The 17,337-nt window shown below is 36.0% G+C and overlaps 1 protein-coding gene across 6 annotated transcripts in view; it reads right to left on the bottom strand.

The window, feature by feature from the left end:
* ATRX (alpha thalassemia/mental retardation syndrome X-linked) overlaps positions 1-17,337 on the bottom strand; it is an 89,260-nt gene that overhangs the window by 52,646 nt on the left and 19,277 nt on the right. For 3 of the 6 annotated variants that reach the window (XM_010569044.1, XM_010569047.1, XM_010569043.1), the window contains exons 2-4: positions 9,932-9,999; positions 6,062-8,988; positions 2,479-2,557 (exon numbers count right to left, since the gene is read on the bottom strand). In XM_010569044.1, coding sequence (XP_010567346.1) covers positions 2,479-2,557; positions 6,062-8,988; positions 9,932-9,981 — 3,056 coding nt within the window. In that variant the 5' untranslated portion in view covers positions 9,982-9,999. Of the gene's footprint in view, positions 1-2,478; positions 2,558-6,061; positions 8,989-9,931; positions 10,000-12,184; positions 12,295-15,974; positions 16,095-17,337 lie in introns of those variants that run through there. The other 3 variants (XM_010569041.1, XM_010569042.1, XM_010569045.1) reach the window with 3 other exon arrangements.

The following is a 17,337-nucleotide window of genomic DNA, read 5'->3' as shown; positions in this document are numbered from 1 at the left end:
GGGGGAATGGGGAGGAGATTTTAAGGTGGCTAATAAAAGCCACCATTCTTTCAGCTAGAGCACTACTGAATTAAATGGGCCTTTTGTATATTACTAAGAAATTTAGAACCATTTAAAATATATTTTAAGTGAATTCAAATGAGTATTTGAATGAAATGTCATACATGTCTAAAAAAAAAAAAAAAGTGAAAACTGCCAAACACCTTGTTCTAAATACTGTACTGTCTTTGTTGAAACAGTCCGATTTTCAAGCTATCAGAGTTTTATTAAATTAAATGCTTGGACAAGAAAAACGTTTTACAAAAATTTATTGCAACCATCAAATACTTAAAGGCATTCTGCATTAAATACACTATTAACTTCTTAATAAACAAAACTACTGCAAACATATTAAACAGTACCATTTAAAAGATCAGAAGGACCAGTAATAGATAATTACACAACATAAGATGAAAGCATACAGCACTGTATGTCATATTATGACCCACTTGGATATTGCATTTTGGCAAAGATGATTTCAAGACTATTAATATTCATGTCATGCACATCCAAAGGTATGCAAATAACAGAACATCTAAACTAGAGACTTGCAAACATCAGAGTTCCCACACTACAAATACCTGGTAGGTACTACGTACCCTCTTTGGCCTGGAAGAAAATAGGCAACTTATCTGAATAGTAGGTAAACTATTTAAACACTTTGTGTTGAGTAAACAGAAGAACAAGCTTTTAAATTCTTGAAATTTGTTCCATCTTTTTACATTTTATATATCTGATTTTGGTGCCAAGTACAATGCGTGATGAATGTAAAATTAGACTGCAGTTACCAGTTAACATGTCTGAAGGTTGACAAAACTGTTTATTGACAAAATACCTCCCCATCTCATCAATATATATTCAAAATATTCCCTAAGTAAAAACTTCAACAAAGATTCAGCTTAAAAACAAAGTACAGAAACTGATTTTTAAACCCCAAATTCATATTACTGATTTGTTTGTTATCAATTGGGTTAACTCATTTCCGAATATAGCTCTTAAACTAGTAATTAAGATCTCTCAGTAACATTTGTATGGTAAACACTGAACTTTGACAAAAGTGTATTGGCTTAGTTATCAACCAGAAACACTTAAGAAACAAACAAAAAAGAAAAAAGAAGGAAAAAAAAAATCAGAACAGGACTGGAATTAAAGCATCACTTAAAAAAATCTTCTATTACCAATGTTTACATGTTCTGCTTATGACCCTGTGCTGTCAAGTCCCTAAGGAGCATCTTTCTTTAGAAGCTGAATTATCTGATTAAATTTGATGACTGAAAACAATCAAGAACTACATCAGCAGCAACATTTTGATGCCAAACTGAGGTCCGTAAAGGATATAAAACAGTGTTTTAAAAATTTACTTCAGCCACAGATCAAAACATACAACTCTGTGAAACAAAAGATACCATATCCTAAACTAGTAAGGCTCAGAAGCAGAAAAAGACTCCATCAGCAACTGTGCAAAGCTATGAAGCTGGTCCCATACATGCTATATAGCAAAAAAAAAATCAGTTTCTGAAATACTGTATAAAAATTTGTTGAACAACTCTTTAGTCTAACTATAATAACTTCCAAAAAGGAACTGTGGCTCGTAATTGAGCAATACTTCATGTTGCATTCACTTATTAGGAAACAAAGCTTTTACATTTTCTAGCCAGGCTAATTTTGATACCTACAATGGTACTGGTAAAATATGACATGTCTTAACTAACTATATCTTACATAGATTCATTTTTATTGAACTTGAAACTGAAGCAATACATATAAGCCACAATTCCGAAAATATCTATGCAAAGACTTAAAACGTGTATGTATAATTAGTCTCTTTGATACCAGTTGAGCCTATGCACAGTGCTTGTAGAATCAGGGCCTTAACTATCACATTAGTTACTTCAGGTATTCTTTAGTGGATTAAAACTCAGTTTAATTAACAACTGAAAATATGTAATACTCTTTTCTCCACATTTGTGTTTTCTCTTTATTGAGAAATGGTGTTTCAATTAAAAAAGCAAATTATGTAACATATCTGAAAATATTTTAGCACTGCATATTGCACAGATGCAAATTTTTACCCTCTATTCATATAGCTAGCTGAAAGTCACATTTATCAGAAGTAGGTTTTTACCTGCCTGAATGAAATACTTGTCACAAACCTCACAATTTCAATGGGAACATAAAATGGACAGTGCTGCAGTGCATTTATAACACACCCTATGCAAGGTGTGTTAGCTAACACTTCTAAGTACTTTCTTTGCATTTCTGGATTTTGGCCTCTGTTTTCTGGCCCCTTGTTCAAACTTGCGGGAAGCCCGTGAGCGAGTCTTTACAAGGCAGGCAGTCGTGGTTTTTACAACCTGCTTGCTCTTCCGTTGCGCCGGTTTGCGCCCACGCCTAGGGTGTGTTATAATCTTTTTTAAGTCCTTACAGATGGTATCATACCTATTCTCAGGATCGTCATCATCATCATCTTCCTCCTCCTCCATTGGAACAGCCCTTGATTTAGTCTCACCCTCATCTCCTGGGGGAGGAAGGGGAAACAAAAAAACAGAAAACATGAACACTTAATACATGTAAAATCAGCAATAAACAGCAATGAACAACACAGCACATGAACTACTGTCTCCGTCAAGAATCTCCATATACAAATAGCTTCATAACACCACCACTTTTCTACCAGCAAACAAAAAAGCCAGTTACCTATCTTAACATATAAAAATAAATATTTTTATTAATAAAAGTATCTAGTTTTTCAAGCAATACTTTCATCTGCATTATGCTTGCTACTTACACACAACTTGCATTTTTTTCCTTAATACATACTGCAAAATTAGGCTTTTTACACCAAAACATACACAGACTGAATACTCCACTTAGGATTCAAAAATTAAGTTTCCCAAGAAGTTATTAGCTCCATTTCAGAAGCTCCACTACTGAATTTGTGTAAATTGAAAAGAAGGCCCAAATATGTTACAGAATCACTTACCAAACTTATGAGCTATCCTGCTGCCATTAAGTACTCGCAAACAATAATCCTTGACTATTTTTGCCTTCAGAGTATCAAATACAATGCATGCATTTGTCATGTATGTGTGAAGACTTAAGTTTTGAAAATTACACCTGCTATCCTTAATGCAAATATCAGACTCAGCTGCACTACATGGATACGGTCTCATGGAAAGCACATCAAAACCAACAGCATGGGACATGTAATAGAAAAAGAATAGCACAGTATGATACCTGCCTTTAAGCTCCTCTGCACTCTCCTGGCTGAACTAGAGGAATTCAGATTATTTCTAGCACACTCCCAGGCCTTTCCCCTTTCTTTTCTCTCATTCTTCTGACTTGCATATAAGTAAGTCAAATCTGCTAGTTAGTAAAATTAAGCTTAGGAAAAGAGACCTCAAAACCCTAATGAACTGAGATCCTCCTCATTCATAAGTTCTACTATTTATTTTCTACCTGTGGGGAGTGGACTAAAACTAGACTGCAAGAGACTTGCTCCAAGTTGTTTTAATGTCCACTTGTCCTGGAATTACCACTAGCCAGATGTTCGACAGGACTGTGTAAGAGCTGATCACAGAAAGTCCCTCACTCTTGGGCTTAGATAAATAGAAGTATCCTGTTGCTTAAACCAGATTCTAAGTCTCATTCAACCACGAACTTACGTAGCTTGGTCAGACACAGAAAACACTCCTTCATTTATTCACCTATTAAGCCAAAAGCAAACTGAAGAGAAAGGGCAAGTTTGCCTCCTTAATATAACACAGGCAGATTCTCACAGAATCATACAATAAGGTTGGAAGAGACCTCTGCACATAATCTACTGAAACTGCATTCTCAAAGCAGAGCTAACTCCAGTGAGGTCAGTTTTCTCGTGGCCTTGTCCAGTCAAGTTTTGAGTATTTTTAAGGACAGGGATTCCAAAATTGACAGGGCAACCAGTTTCAGGCTTTGACCATCCTGAATATAAAGAATTTTTTCCTAGTAGCTAATCAGAGTTTTCTTTGCCAAAACTTGTACCCACAGCCTCTCATCCTTTCGTCATGCATCAGGCTCAGCCTTCTCTATAACTACCCATTAGGTGATTAGAACACAGCAATTAAGACTCCCCATTTTTAGCATCCTCTCTCCAGGCTAAACCAACCCACTTCTCACTCAATCTAACTCTACCGTGAATCATCCCACATTACCATCTCATTTTTCCAATTTGTACACTGTTAGATTTGTCTTTCCCATCCAATAGTTCTCCGATCTTTCCACTTGTGACTTGCAAATAAAACAAATCACTCTCACTGCCTCAGATACCTTCTGATACATTATGACCAAGTTTTTCCTCCTGGGCCATTTCAATACCAAGTCTATGAACATATACTGTAAGTGAGCAATTTTATTCTTGAAATATTTTTCATTGATGGTCCAGTGATGCTGAGAACTGTTGCCTATGGGTTACTGTCACTGAGTACCATCAATTGTCTACCTATGGGGAGCGTTTTAACAGCCGTGGCAGCTACCACATGCCAGACGCTAGTTCATTACTATGCAAACCATTTATTATTTGCAATCTCCCCCAGTAGTGGCATCACTGGGGAAAACATTGTTTTGACAGCCATCAAGGAAAAGCCCTAAAAGTCCCAGTATTATGTGCACAGAGACGCAACTAAACTTACTTCATCAGAGGACCCTGAAAAACAAACATTACAGGGCTGTATAATATGCAGAATAAGAAACTTAATTTCCAGCTGTTACTCTACAACGACACAAAACACTGTTAATCAAACTTTGCTTTCTTACAGGGCTTTAAATCCAAAGCAGCATAGCACCTGTAAAAAGCAACCTTTGCAACTGCAGGTTAAGGTTAACAACCCTCCAGAAACTAAACTGCAGGAAAACTTAGGGAAGTGGGTCAGCATCAAGTTGGTGGGAGAAAGGAAGAACTTTATGTTTCATTTAAAATCTGGGTGTTTTGTTTGGGGGTGGGTGGGTTTTTTTGTTTGTCTGTTTGGTTGCTTTTTTTGTTTTGTTGTTTTAAGAAACTACAAACAACCACCACCTCATTTTGCACTTGGGGTCTGCCTACAAGGGCTTTTCAGGAAAGCCAAAATGCAACTATGTCCCTTCTGCTATCTTCATGAACATATTGCTGTTTTATTCAATTTTTGTTTAGTTCCAGCTTCGCAAAGTACTGTAAATGTTGGCTCAAACACAGTAACGTATAGAAAGTTCTATGAAACATCATCAAAAGCAAACAAACAGGAAACAATTTACCTGTCATGGTAATTAAAACAGTAAACACATTTTACTTTTTCTATTTGAAAATTCATGTATTAAAAACGTGTATTGTCCATGTGATGTGAAAACTACCCTTCCTTTTTAAGTTCTTTAAAACTAAGTGTTCAAATTCAGCAGTTCTGAATTTCTTTCTAATTTCCTAAAGATATAAGACACTAATTAAGTAGTTCTACCTTGGCAAGAAAAAGAATTATTACTATTAAACCTGCTATGAAAACAGTAAGCAATGACAGATTTCTGTTAACTGACACCAGCTGCTCTAAGGCTACATGGTCTTGTGAGGTGCAAAGATCACCTACTTGATTTTAAAAATGTATACTGCAATGCTGCAAGTCTTCAGAGTCATCTCTAGCGCGTAACCACGGGCTGACAAATTTGAGTTCACTAGACACTTAGTGCTTAAAACCAGTTTCTGCTAAATAGCACCTGGGCAGCGAAAGAGAAGAACAAGCTTTTGAAAGCTGTGCTGCAAAGAAATACCTGCTGGCATTACGGACTATAGCTTCTCAAGCTTCTCCATTTACAGTGACATCCTTTCTTCCACAAGTGACAAGCTGCACAAATTGGAATGGGTGCTTCCAAATCAGTATCAGAAAACCTAACTGGTTGCAAATCTTTAAACGTACAATTACCTATTTATGAATATCTTCACTTCCGGATTATTAAATGTTACCCAAATTTTACGAATTTCCTCTATATTAATAATACGTGTAGATGAACATCTTTTGCACACCTGATGACTGACAAAATCCTGTACCAGCAGACAGCATTAAGTTTTCAGTCACTGGCATAATTTTCTGCTCATCGCTGCTTCCATCACCTGTTGAATTCTGTTCATCATTTTCTTCCTTATCAGATGAGGAAGATGAAGTGACAACCACCTTCTTTTTTGACACTTTCTTTTTTAAGTTACTCTTTTTACTTTCTTTCATTGACCCTCTTTTAATCTTTTTCTTACTTTCTTCATAAGATTCCTCATCAGAAGAGGACAAGGAGTCATTCTGTTCTTTCTTGGAAATTTTCTTTTTGTGACTTATTTTTTTCTTTTCTTTAGTTTCAGTTTGTTTTTTACGCCGCACAGCATCTTCTGAAGAACTCTCCTCTTTTAGGGGAGACTTCTCAGCATCAGAGGATAAATCAATCCGTACTCTTTTAGGTACTCTCTCTCTCAAATTCCTCCTTTTCTTTTCCTTAAACACTGGTTCATTTTTAGTTTTGTCATTTTCAGAAGAATTGCAACTTCCTTTCCCTGGAGATGGCTTTTCAACATCAGAAGAGGAATCATCTTGCTCTTTCTTGTAACTTTTCTTTTTCAGTTTTTCAGTCTTCTTCACTTTGCTTTCCGGTCCTTTTTTATTCTTGAATCTGTCTTTTGAAGAATCAAAATTATGCTCTTTCTTTGCAGATTTCTCAGTACTCTCCGAAGAAGAATCTTCCTGTGCCTTTTTCTTTTTCAAATCCTTGCTCTTAACTTCACTTAGCCTTACACCTTTAGGACAACTCTCCTCTTTCTCCAGTAAAGACTTCTCAACATCAGAAGACTCATCGTGCTTTCCCTTTGCAGTTTTTTCTTTTAAGTCTCTGTTTATCCTTTCCTTAGCAGCTGACCCCTTAGTGATTTTTTTATCTTCAGAAGAATGATTAATCTCCTTCTCTGGGGAAGACTTTTCAGCATCATCATCTTCAGAAGATTTCTCTCTCTGTTTCTCCAAATTTACCTTTCTCTTACTACTTACTTTTTTCCTCTGCTCTTCTTCAGAGGAATCATAACTATCTTCTTTTTGTGAGTATTTTTTCTTGGCTTTTTTTGCAGACTCAATTTTACTCAAAATTTTTATTTCTTTTTCTAACTCAGAATCATAGTTTGAAGAATCTGAATAGTTTTGTCGTTTCTTTTTAGCAGCAGCAGAATTTTTAGCTGATTTGCCTCTTTTAGCATCTAAATCTGAACCAGAAGTGGAACTTTTTCTTTTTCGTTTTCCATTTTCATCCTTTACTGATTGATCCTTTAGAAAATTTAAAGTCTTCTGATCATTTGTTGGTGCTTCGCTATTGCTATCAATATCTGAAGAACTGTGACTCATCATAGCTACTTCTTTAAGAACAGCTGGCATCTCATCAGAATCTGAGCTATGATCTAATACATATGGCTTTTTGGATTTAGAAAGTTTATTAGGGCTAGGACCATCAACCGTACTGTCAGAAGAATTTCTTTTATCCTTTTTCCTCCTTGGTTGTTTTGATGATTTTCTCTTACTTTTTTCATTACACGTGTCATTGCTATCTTCTTCTGAATTTGATGTTAAAGGACTGATGTCTGTTTGGCGCCTCAGAGGTGTGGTCTTCACACGCGGTGATCTCCTGAGATCAGATTCCTCTACAAGTGAGACAGTTTCGTTCTCCGTGGAAGGTTCACTGCCAGCATTATGATTTTGTTTTACAGAATCACAGTTTTCTGCTCTAGGTATTACATCAACATCCTTACTTCCCTTTTCTAGATTGCTGTCTTGATCTTCAGCTTTAACTGTAGACTCTGAAAGGGAAACAGGGGTCAATTTTACAACCAATTCTTTTGTTCCTTTAGCCGATGATTTTAACTTAGTACCACCTTTGGTATCTTTCATAGGAGTGTTCAATTTTGTATTTGAATTTAGAGTCTCATGATCTGTTCCTGTATTTCCATTGTCTTGCTCATCTGATGTAATCTGAATCTCCATAGCAGATTCTAGAGTCTCAAAAATATCTTCAGGAACAGATGAGGGAATGGACACTATATCCATGTCTAAAGCCTCTGTACTATTAGGTTCATACTGAGGTTCTTCATTTCTGCCAGATCTTTTATCTTCACCAGAAGTACGCTTGTTATCTGTTTGTTCCATTGTTGGAACACTTTGATCCATGGGCTCACTGTCAGGCTGTTCTGACACAACTTTTTTCTGTGTCTTTACAGTGCCATCCTCTTTTAATGCCACGTGTTCCTTTCCTTCATCTTTTTTCACCTCATTTTTTTCTGATCTAACATCAGTTTTTTTCTCTTTGGTATTTTTATCTTTGATTTTAACATTCAAAGCTTGAATCTCCAGGTTCAGACCTTCTTCTAGTGCCAGATGAGCTTTTTTCATGTCACTCAACACAGATTTAAAAGCTTTTAGCTGACAAAGTTGCACAGTTGGGCTTATTTCTACGTTTTCTGCAGCATTTTTCAAAAAGCTTACAAAGCTAGAATTCAGATTTGCTGTAGTTTCAACCAGCTTTTTTGTTTTCTTAAGCAAGTCTTTTGGCACCATTAGTGCTTTATAAGAATACGTTAGTGAACCTGAATATGAATCATCTAGTTTTTTTTCTTCACCATTACAACTTGAATTATTTCTCTTTGGAGAAAACTTGACTGTATGGTCATATATTTTACTTTTTTCACTTTCAACTCTGATCTTTTTTTTGTTTTGTTGCAGTAATTGTTCTAAATTTTCAAAGACACTGTCACATGCAGTGACCAAGTCCAACAAAGGCTCTGGATGGCAAATATAGCAGTGCCACTGGTTATTTTCATCCAGTATAGTCGATAGCTCCTTTCGACCCAGGTTGCGCAAAATGCACTTTTTACAGAAGGCATTATGGCAGAAGTCACAGCAAATCAAATTTCCACCTTCAGCACACCACCTGAAGAGAGACATAAGAAATATAAGAGTTTTACCTCCATATCAACAAGGTGACAAATTTGAAAATTTTGCATATTTTTCACTATTTGATAAAGAATCTGCATTTTTAAATTTCAGGTGATAGACAGATATCCATTAACTGAAAACATTATTAAAAGCATGACTGAAAAGCACGCAGTTGCAAATTGGAAAGTCAGAAAATTAATGTATTAGATTAACAGTTCACAAAGCTGAAATGGTCAGTAATATCCAAACGTAATTTCAGCACCAATTTTAAATAAGAGAAAAAAAATAATTACATTTTATTTTCCATGTTCCTTCTGAGAATTTAAAAAAAAAAAGGCGATTTCTTTTATTTTACAGCAAAACAAATTAGTCTAAGTCTTTCTAGCCTTAAATGGTATATTACTACTGTAGGCATGTATGAAAAAAAATTTTTTGATCTATGTCTAGATTGCATGTTCTTTGATGAAGACCTGAAAAGTGGCTGACAAGTAAGTTCAAAGGCATCACAGACCACACAATTTTGACTGGATTACGTATTTAGATATTTGACATAAGGACAGAGAAGTACTTTAGTATTTCAAAAGTGGGAGATATTTCTGGAAAGGTAAGTTTCTGTGGCTCACAAGGTTTAGAATGTCAGATTCTATCCCCGCCTTCAAAGCCTTTGTAAGGTGGCATTTTATTTAGTTAAAAATGTGATGTTTTACAAGTGTTTGCTACTGGATTTCTTTATAAAATGTTTTCCTGTTAATTATTAAAATAACAATCAAATATTTACAAAAACCCTGGAGTTGAGCATTTCTTGCTGAGAAACAACTGTTGATTAAGCTCTTATGTACTGGTCTTTATCTGTCAGGAATTTCATTATTGCAAGAAAAAAAAAGAACCAAACCAAAACAGAAGAGCTGTGGGTGTTATTTCAGTTTTTGTACACTTACCTACACTGTTCATCCATTCCATCTGAATCACGGCTAATGTCATCGCTCATGTAATACTTGTAACAAGTCTGTAAAGAAAGAGATAGGACAAGGAATTTTTTATTAAATCTCAACTGGACTTCAGTAATTCATATGATTTCAGCATGTATTAGAAGCAACCCATTAAAAGCAGCAGCTGCAAGGTCTTCAGCATTCTAACCCTTTTACATTTGTGTTAATCTAAGAAATATCTTCCATAGATACAACAGGTCCCAAACCATGACTTCTTTAGACGGCTCAATGTTTACTTGAAAATTAAATAAGCTTTTGTTTGATGGCCATGTATTTTCATATTTTAGAACATCAACTAAATGTTTCTCTTCAAAACTCTAAGTTTTTTACATCTATTTCCTAGGTAAATCAACACCACATCTTCTCTGACACAATTAATCCTACATAAATTACAATTTTCAGCTGTATGCTCTTTATGTTAGCAATTGATCCCACAAGGCTTATTTAAATAGAAAGGTCTTCAGTGTTTATCCTGATGTTAACATCCAAGGCTTCAATTTCCAGGTACAAACTAAGCATTTTCATTGAAAAATTGGTAATAGTAAGAAAAAAATTACACACAATTCAGCTCATAGTAGCAGTGGCTTCAGTTGCTGAATTCTTTAAACCAAATTTTGAAAGTGTGGGGGTTTTTTTTCCAGTTGCTAGTAAAGAAGGTTCTCCCAGACTTGAAGCTATACTTTGAACAGGGATTAATACAAGCTGTTAGCTAAATTCTGTCCTTTTACCCAGTGAATCCAAAATCCAGAAGAGGCTTCAGCACATGAATTTAAAATGATGATGCCCCTTTATCTGGAACAGAGCTATACAACTTTTCAATTAAACTAAACAAACAAACAAACAACAACAAAAAAACAACCAGTAAAAGCTGATGTTTAGACACTTGACAGAACATTTATAGTCAAAGGAAACAGCTTCTCAAGTCTGGGACTGTTTACCTAAGCAGGAGAAAAATAAGGGAAGAACTAGGTATGGAAAGTAATGGAATACACGGAGTATGCAGATCAGGGACTTCCATTCCTCTCTCTCATATTAACATAAGGCCATGTTCAATTAAGTAAAGATACAGAAAATTTATGGGAAACAACACGTGATATAATTATCTAGCAGAGCTCACAGTCAAGAGCTGCTATTGAACCCAACACCCTAAACAAGTTTCAAAAATGAACCAGATGTTCTTGTGATGCATGCAAGTTATGTACAGCTACGTGTTAAGGATTTTCAAGTCTAGGAACAAGAGTTAGGACTCCAATCAAGATTGAAAACAGTCATCTTGTAAGCTGATTTTTCTAAAGCATATTTGCTAAAAGATACAAGCCAGAATGAATAGAAGAAATGAGCCAGAACATTAGACTAGATGGACACGCCTGAGATAGTATGTCAGCTGAATGTGTAATATTAATTGGGAATTGGGGGAGAAGCAGAAGGAGGGAAGAGAAGTGGAGTGTTAAATGTGCATTGTAACACAGATCTGTACCTATCTTTAGGGATACCTTTATAAATACAGAATCTCTACAACTACAGAGATCATGCAAGAGAGGTATCTCTTTGAAAATTAAGAGATGTCTCCACAACAGGAGGTAGGGATGTTTCCTTCCTCCCCTGTTCCCCACCTCTTCCCATTGCAGGCAACTTAGGGCCTAACTGAAGCCACCATGAAACCATGTAGCTGAAGACCCAGATGCCAGGTTTGGGTTACGGACTAGACCATCATTTATGGCAGAGGCTGTCATAAATTAGAACAGTCCATGAGCTGTACACAAATGAAACCAAGATGGCTTTGAAGCTACTTTTCTGCTTCTCATTCTGACGTTGTTCTACATACAATGCTCTACCAGGAGATCCAGAACTGAATCTACTCTTATAATACATTATGAGCAGGCAAAAATTTCAGACAGATCATTCAACATAAAAAATTCACTACAATTATAGCCGTAAAACTATAAAAACAAATTACAAAGAAACCACAATTAGTTTTACTGGGGTATAAGAAAAAGAGGAATATAAATTTGTAAGCTGTATTTGTGGTTTTGTTTTCTGCTTTTAGTTTCCTTAACTGTAACAGTTAGCAACTGAAAAGTTTACTGGCTAACAAACAAGAACTACTCCCACAAAAATCCCACCCAAATCAACTAATGTGACATTTCAAACAACAAAAAAAACCCCCAAACAGTACAAACTGTAGAACTGTTTACCACATACCTTACAAATAAGAACTTTCAGTGTAGGATGTCTATAGATTGAATCCTTTTGAAAATGGTTCACCTGTTGCCCACAAGCTGTACAGCTTACAATTCCATGTAGTCCTTCTTCTACAGAGAGGATTATAAACCACACATTGTTTTCATTTTTATATTTTAAGAAATCTGTATATACCTGTTTCATTTCCTTACAATATTTTGGCCTGTTAGCTTTTTCATATGCCTCTATTTCTTTACCACCCAGCGTTAGAGAAATCCTTCTCTAACCCCTCGCCATTTAAAGACTGAAAGAATTTTCCTCTAATTTCTATACTCTACTTGGGGCCAAGATACAGTTTATTTCCTTTGAGAAATTTAGTTTGCATTAACTGGTCACCTCATGAGAACACACCTAAATAAGAGTCATCACTGAAACTCTTTCAAAGCAGTCCTGATATCCTGTACAAGCTTCCTTATTTAATCTTTGTTCATGAAATACCATTTTAATGCATGTTTGTATTATGGTATTCCTTTCACATACAGTTTTAGTTTCTCAAAGAAAAATACAGGAAACCATTACAGAAGACACATGAAATCCTTATAATAGTGCCTGAAAAATCTTTTCTCACTTTTTGTTCCCTTCTTGATGATGTTTTTTTTTTTTTAAACTACAATTTTGCTATAATACATACATTCTCACCATCTTGCTGACTGCTCCCACAGTTTGTGTACCACCCTGCTGCTGTATCTACATTTGGTCAAGAAAGCGCTTCTTTAATGTCAATCCCCCAATTCACTTTGAAAGGTGGTGAACTTGGGGTTGGGAGGCTTGCTACATGCCAGGCTGTTAAACCAACTAATTAATAGTATGAGACTGTCTGGTTTTCAACAGCAGTGATGCTTTCAAGAAAAAGGAAAATCATTTCTGAAAGCTCATATACTCAGTTCATACACTTGCAAAGACTTGATTTGGAATCAAGCAGATAGAAGCTTGATATGGGATCACTTAACTGTGACTTGTCCTTTGCTGTCACGTTCAGTAAGTAGTATAAGGAAATTAACTCAAATGGTTAACTTAACGGTTACAGTCTGAGTACACTTTTTTTTTTAATCACTACCACAGAATTAGAACCAAACACCAACACCATAATGTTAAGAAACTTAAATGAACATTCTCAAGACACAATACAAGCTACTACCAATTGCTATTGAAGCACAGTCTCACATAGCTTACAGGCCAGTAAGAACAACTAATACACCCTTACAATTCAGTGAAAATAGCAGGTCTGAAATCCTGAATACAAGATTTCTTGTTTTCAACTTCAATGCATGCACAATTGCATGTACTGCAGAGCTTGCGGACTTGCAAAGCACCTATTACGACCTCAAAACCAGCTCAAATGCCTGTTTCAAATGCTGCTGGTAAACCTCAAATAAACACATCCATCATACCGTACTACTTGGAAAAGAATACCACATTCTATTATACCAAGCAGCATAGAAGCCTACCCAGGCTTTGTGAAACATCACAGTCCTTAAATGGGTGTAAGAATCACAAAGGGCAACAGCCAAGTGCGGGAGAACAAGCTATTCACTGTCAAGGCCCAAGCCACTTCCCCCTTCTCTACAACTTTAAGGGGAAGGACTACTGCATCCTTCCTAAAATCTGCAAGTTGACACCAGAAAAAAAAAAAAAAAAAAAAAGGACAGTTTATGAGGCAAAGCTTTGTAAACCATGTTACTACTACAAATGATGATGATCCAAAGAAATTATACTAATTCATTAATACTGAGAAAATACTTGCTTAAAAAACATTCCTTATGAGTTTATTAGCAAAAATACACCCATAACCATTCTGCAGACGCAAAACTTGAAAATATGGACTGACACAATGCCCCTTACAGTCTTGGATAAGAGCATTTGGATGCTAGAAAGACAAGAGTTCTATTACTACTAATATTTCTAATATAAACAGGACATATAATACAAATGCAAAGATGCACTCCCCAAAGAACAAGATGGATGGGCATTTTTTATTTTAATGTTACTATTTATTTACTTGCACTGTGCGTAGAATTCAGGATCTCAAGTAGTTGGAACTACGCGCTTACCTGCTTAAACCAGTAACACATAACTTTGTACGTGCACAGGCTAGGCACCTCATTCTAGTAGCAAGAGAAAGGTAAGTGCCATTTCATGTAACTAGACTTGCTGCATGAAGGTACAGAATAAATGGATCTGCACTACCTCTTCTGTGCATGTCACAAAATAAAACTGTTTTGATACATTCCTAATCCAGCAGCTCTTGAGGTAGGCTGCAGTCATGTCTCTCACCTGGCTACCTTTCCTGGTCTGGAAATGGGGACAACACAGGAGCAGGCAGTACCTAATTCTATTTCCCTGAAAGCTGACAAGAGCTTAACACATGTACTGGACAGCTTTAAAATCAAGTCAAAGATTATCAGTAGCGACACAGATATAGCTGAGCTTGCCCTGGATAAAGGTATGGCTTAAACAAACTCTTGATGTCCCTTCCAAAACTACTATCTTATGTCAGGCACCAGTACATGAGTAACAAGTCCAGAATCACAAAGGAAGGCCTGCAAATTCTCTATGGATGGAGAAAAAAAGCTGGAAGGGCAGGTCGTATGAATTGTCCTGGGGGTGCAGACAGAGGTCACAAAGCTCAAGCAGAAGAGTCCTATCTTTTTAACACTGTGCCCCTTAAGATTTCTATTGGGTCTCTTGTGAAACTGTTATAAACACAAATGGAAAAAGCATTCCTATATGCTGAATAGGACATCTTGCATGAATAGAATGGAACTGACTTTCAAAGATTAATAATTTAGAGAAAACGTCAATGCTCAAAATGCGATTAAAATCATGCATGAACCCATATGTATGCACAAGCACATTTCCACACAGTCACATTATACTCCTCTTCAGCCACAGATGGAGAAATAGCACTTATTAAATTATAATAAGACTTTAAAAGAGAGCAAGTATCTCATGATACAATGGAAAGAATGAATAGTGTGTACAAGAGCTGTTCGTCTGAATATCCTGGGTACTGCTGTAGGTGTGTGAACTAAGATATTGCTAGTAGTATTAAGGAAATACCTGCCTTCTTATTGGCTACTTTATACATAATCCTCCCTCTCCTTTACTTTTTGGAAAAAAAATGAGAGAGATTAATTTGTTATCACTGTAATCTACCTAACTTCTCCCCAGTTTTAGCAATGGCTATGGAAAGCCAGCTGGCACAGCAGCTTTTCAAAGATAATCCTTAGAAGGGCCCACTGGTAGGGAATTTCCCACAATTTAAAAACAAAACAAAAAAGTCTTTGAATTGTTAGAGGTTTTAGGTTTCTTGTTAGCTCACTGATTGATAGTATGTCTATACATGTCCCTGCTCAAATACTGTCGCTTTCCTGGTGAGTCAGTGATTGTTCCTATATCAATGGTGTTCCAATATAATTCCTTAAAAAAAGGAGTACCTGTAACACCTGATCGCAACCAAGCAACTGTTCTGAATACAAAGAAGGGTCCATATGGAATACCTAATGATGCATCCTATCTACTGAAAATAGGAAGTTTAATGAGAACTAATCTTAGCTTTCACTGCTGCATTGCAGGGGCAGCAATGGAGGCTAATTTCAGCCAGCTAGAATCCCTAATATACAAAAAGCCAGAAGAGTGGAGGTATTTTTAGGATAATTTATTAGAAATATGAACAATTTTCAGATGTACCAAATGTGGTCATAAGCAACAATTTAAACCCGTTTTAATAAATGTTTTAAATTGTATTTACCTCCACGCTTTTTGGGAGCTTCAGGTTTCATTTTAACGGTATTTCTGCTTCTAAATTCAGGCCCTTTAAAATCATCTTTGTCTTCATTCAGCACTGGCTCAGGCTGTACAACCACTGTACCTAGAATAATTTTATTTAGAAATTGGAAACCATTACACATCCAAATGAAGTGCAAAAGTCCTGTTTAAATAAAAGCCAACACAGTACCTTAAAAAATAAGTGCAATCTGTTGACTAAAACTCAATGAAGTTTTGAATGCACAGATGTTCACAGAAAAAAAAACCAAAACCAAAACCCACTCCATCACACACTTCAAAATATGTCCATTTTGCAGTTGTAGGACAAAAGCCAAAGACTGAATGGGCTATGAGGAGTAAATTCTGCTCTCTGTGCCCTGATGTGGTACGTGCAGAACAGGACTGTCATACTGCTGGGTGTGTGTAAACAGGAATTTGCAGTGCAATGCGACAAATAAAGGACTTTGGTTAGGTCACTTAAATCTGTCAAAAGCCTTAAAGTAACTACTCTTTTCTCTCTCTTTTCCCCCATTTTAATTTATTTCAGCATGAAGTAATGAGAAGGCAATAGAATAAAACCTGTTTTATGTTTAACAAAATTCAGAAATTCACCTTTTTACTTAGACAATGAAAAACTATCTTTCCTACTCAAAAGCTCAGTTTTAATACTTTTGTTCTGAGGACACTGGAAATAATCTAACATTCTGAAAAAGTATTTTTTTAAAAGTTACTGCTTTAAATACTGCTACTCATGCCGTAAACAGTAGTGGTCCCTCCAATTTTTCCTGTAACTTTCATCGGTAACAAATGGCAGAGATTAATCAAACTCACACTATAGTTAAGAAGACCGGGATGTAGGCTTATAGTATTAACTGTTTTAAAAGGGTGCTTAAAAATAGATCCAATAATGACATCTCCCCCCCCAGATTTAGTTTTGCTTTTGTTGATCTAATTGTTAATAACCTCAAAGACAGAACAATAAAATAAATAAGACTTGAAAGTGACAGAGTTTGAGACTTCTACAAAAAAATAGATATAAATTATTTCCCGTTTCATGTTGGTTTTATACAGATGTCAGTAGACATTTGAAATTAAGCCACCAGCACAACCTGGTGTACGCAGATTAAAGTATGCTGGGTTCAAAACCAAAGGTGCTTGGCTTCCTCTTTTAAATGCGCATGCACAGGGTGTGGGGGTGTGTGGGGGTGTTTGTGCACAAGCATGTATGTTTATATATAAAAGCCAACACAACCTAAGACAGGCATTTTACTAATACATGTGCATTCTAGTTAATTATTTATGCTGCATCGTAATCTTGGCTAATTTGCTGAACTCAGAAACAAAGA

The sequence above is a fragment of the Haliaeetus leucocephalus genome, unplaced genomic scaffold, assembly GCF_000737465.1.
Source record: "Haliaeetus leucocephalus isolate CR32 unplaced genomic scaffold, Haliaeetus_leucocephalus-4.0 Scaffold262, whole genome shotgun sequence".
Taxonomy (NCBI): domain Eukaryota; kingdom Metazoa; phylum Chordata; class Aves; order Accipitriformes; family Accipitridae; genus Haliaeetus; species Haliaeetus leucocephalus.
The sequence above is the reverse complement of the archived record's forward strand: the minus strand, read 5'-3'. Positions and strand labels throughout refer to the sequence as shown.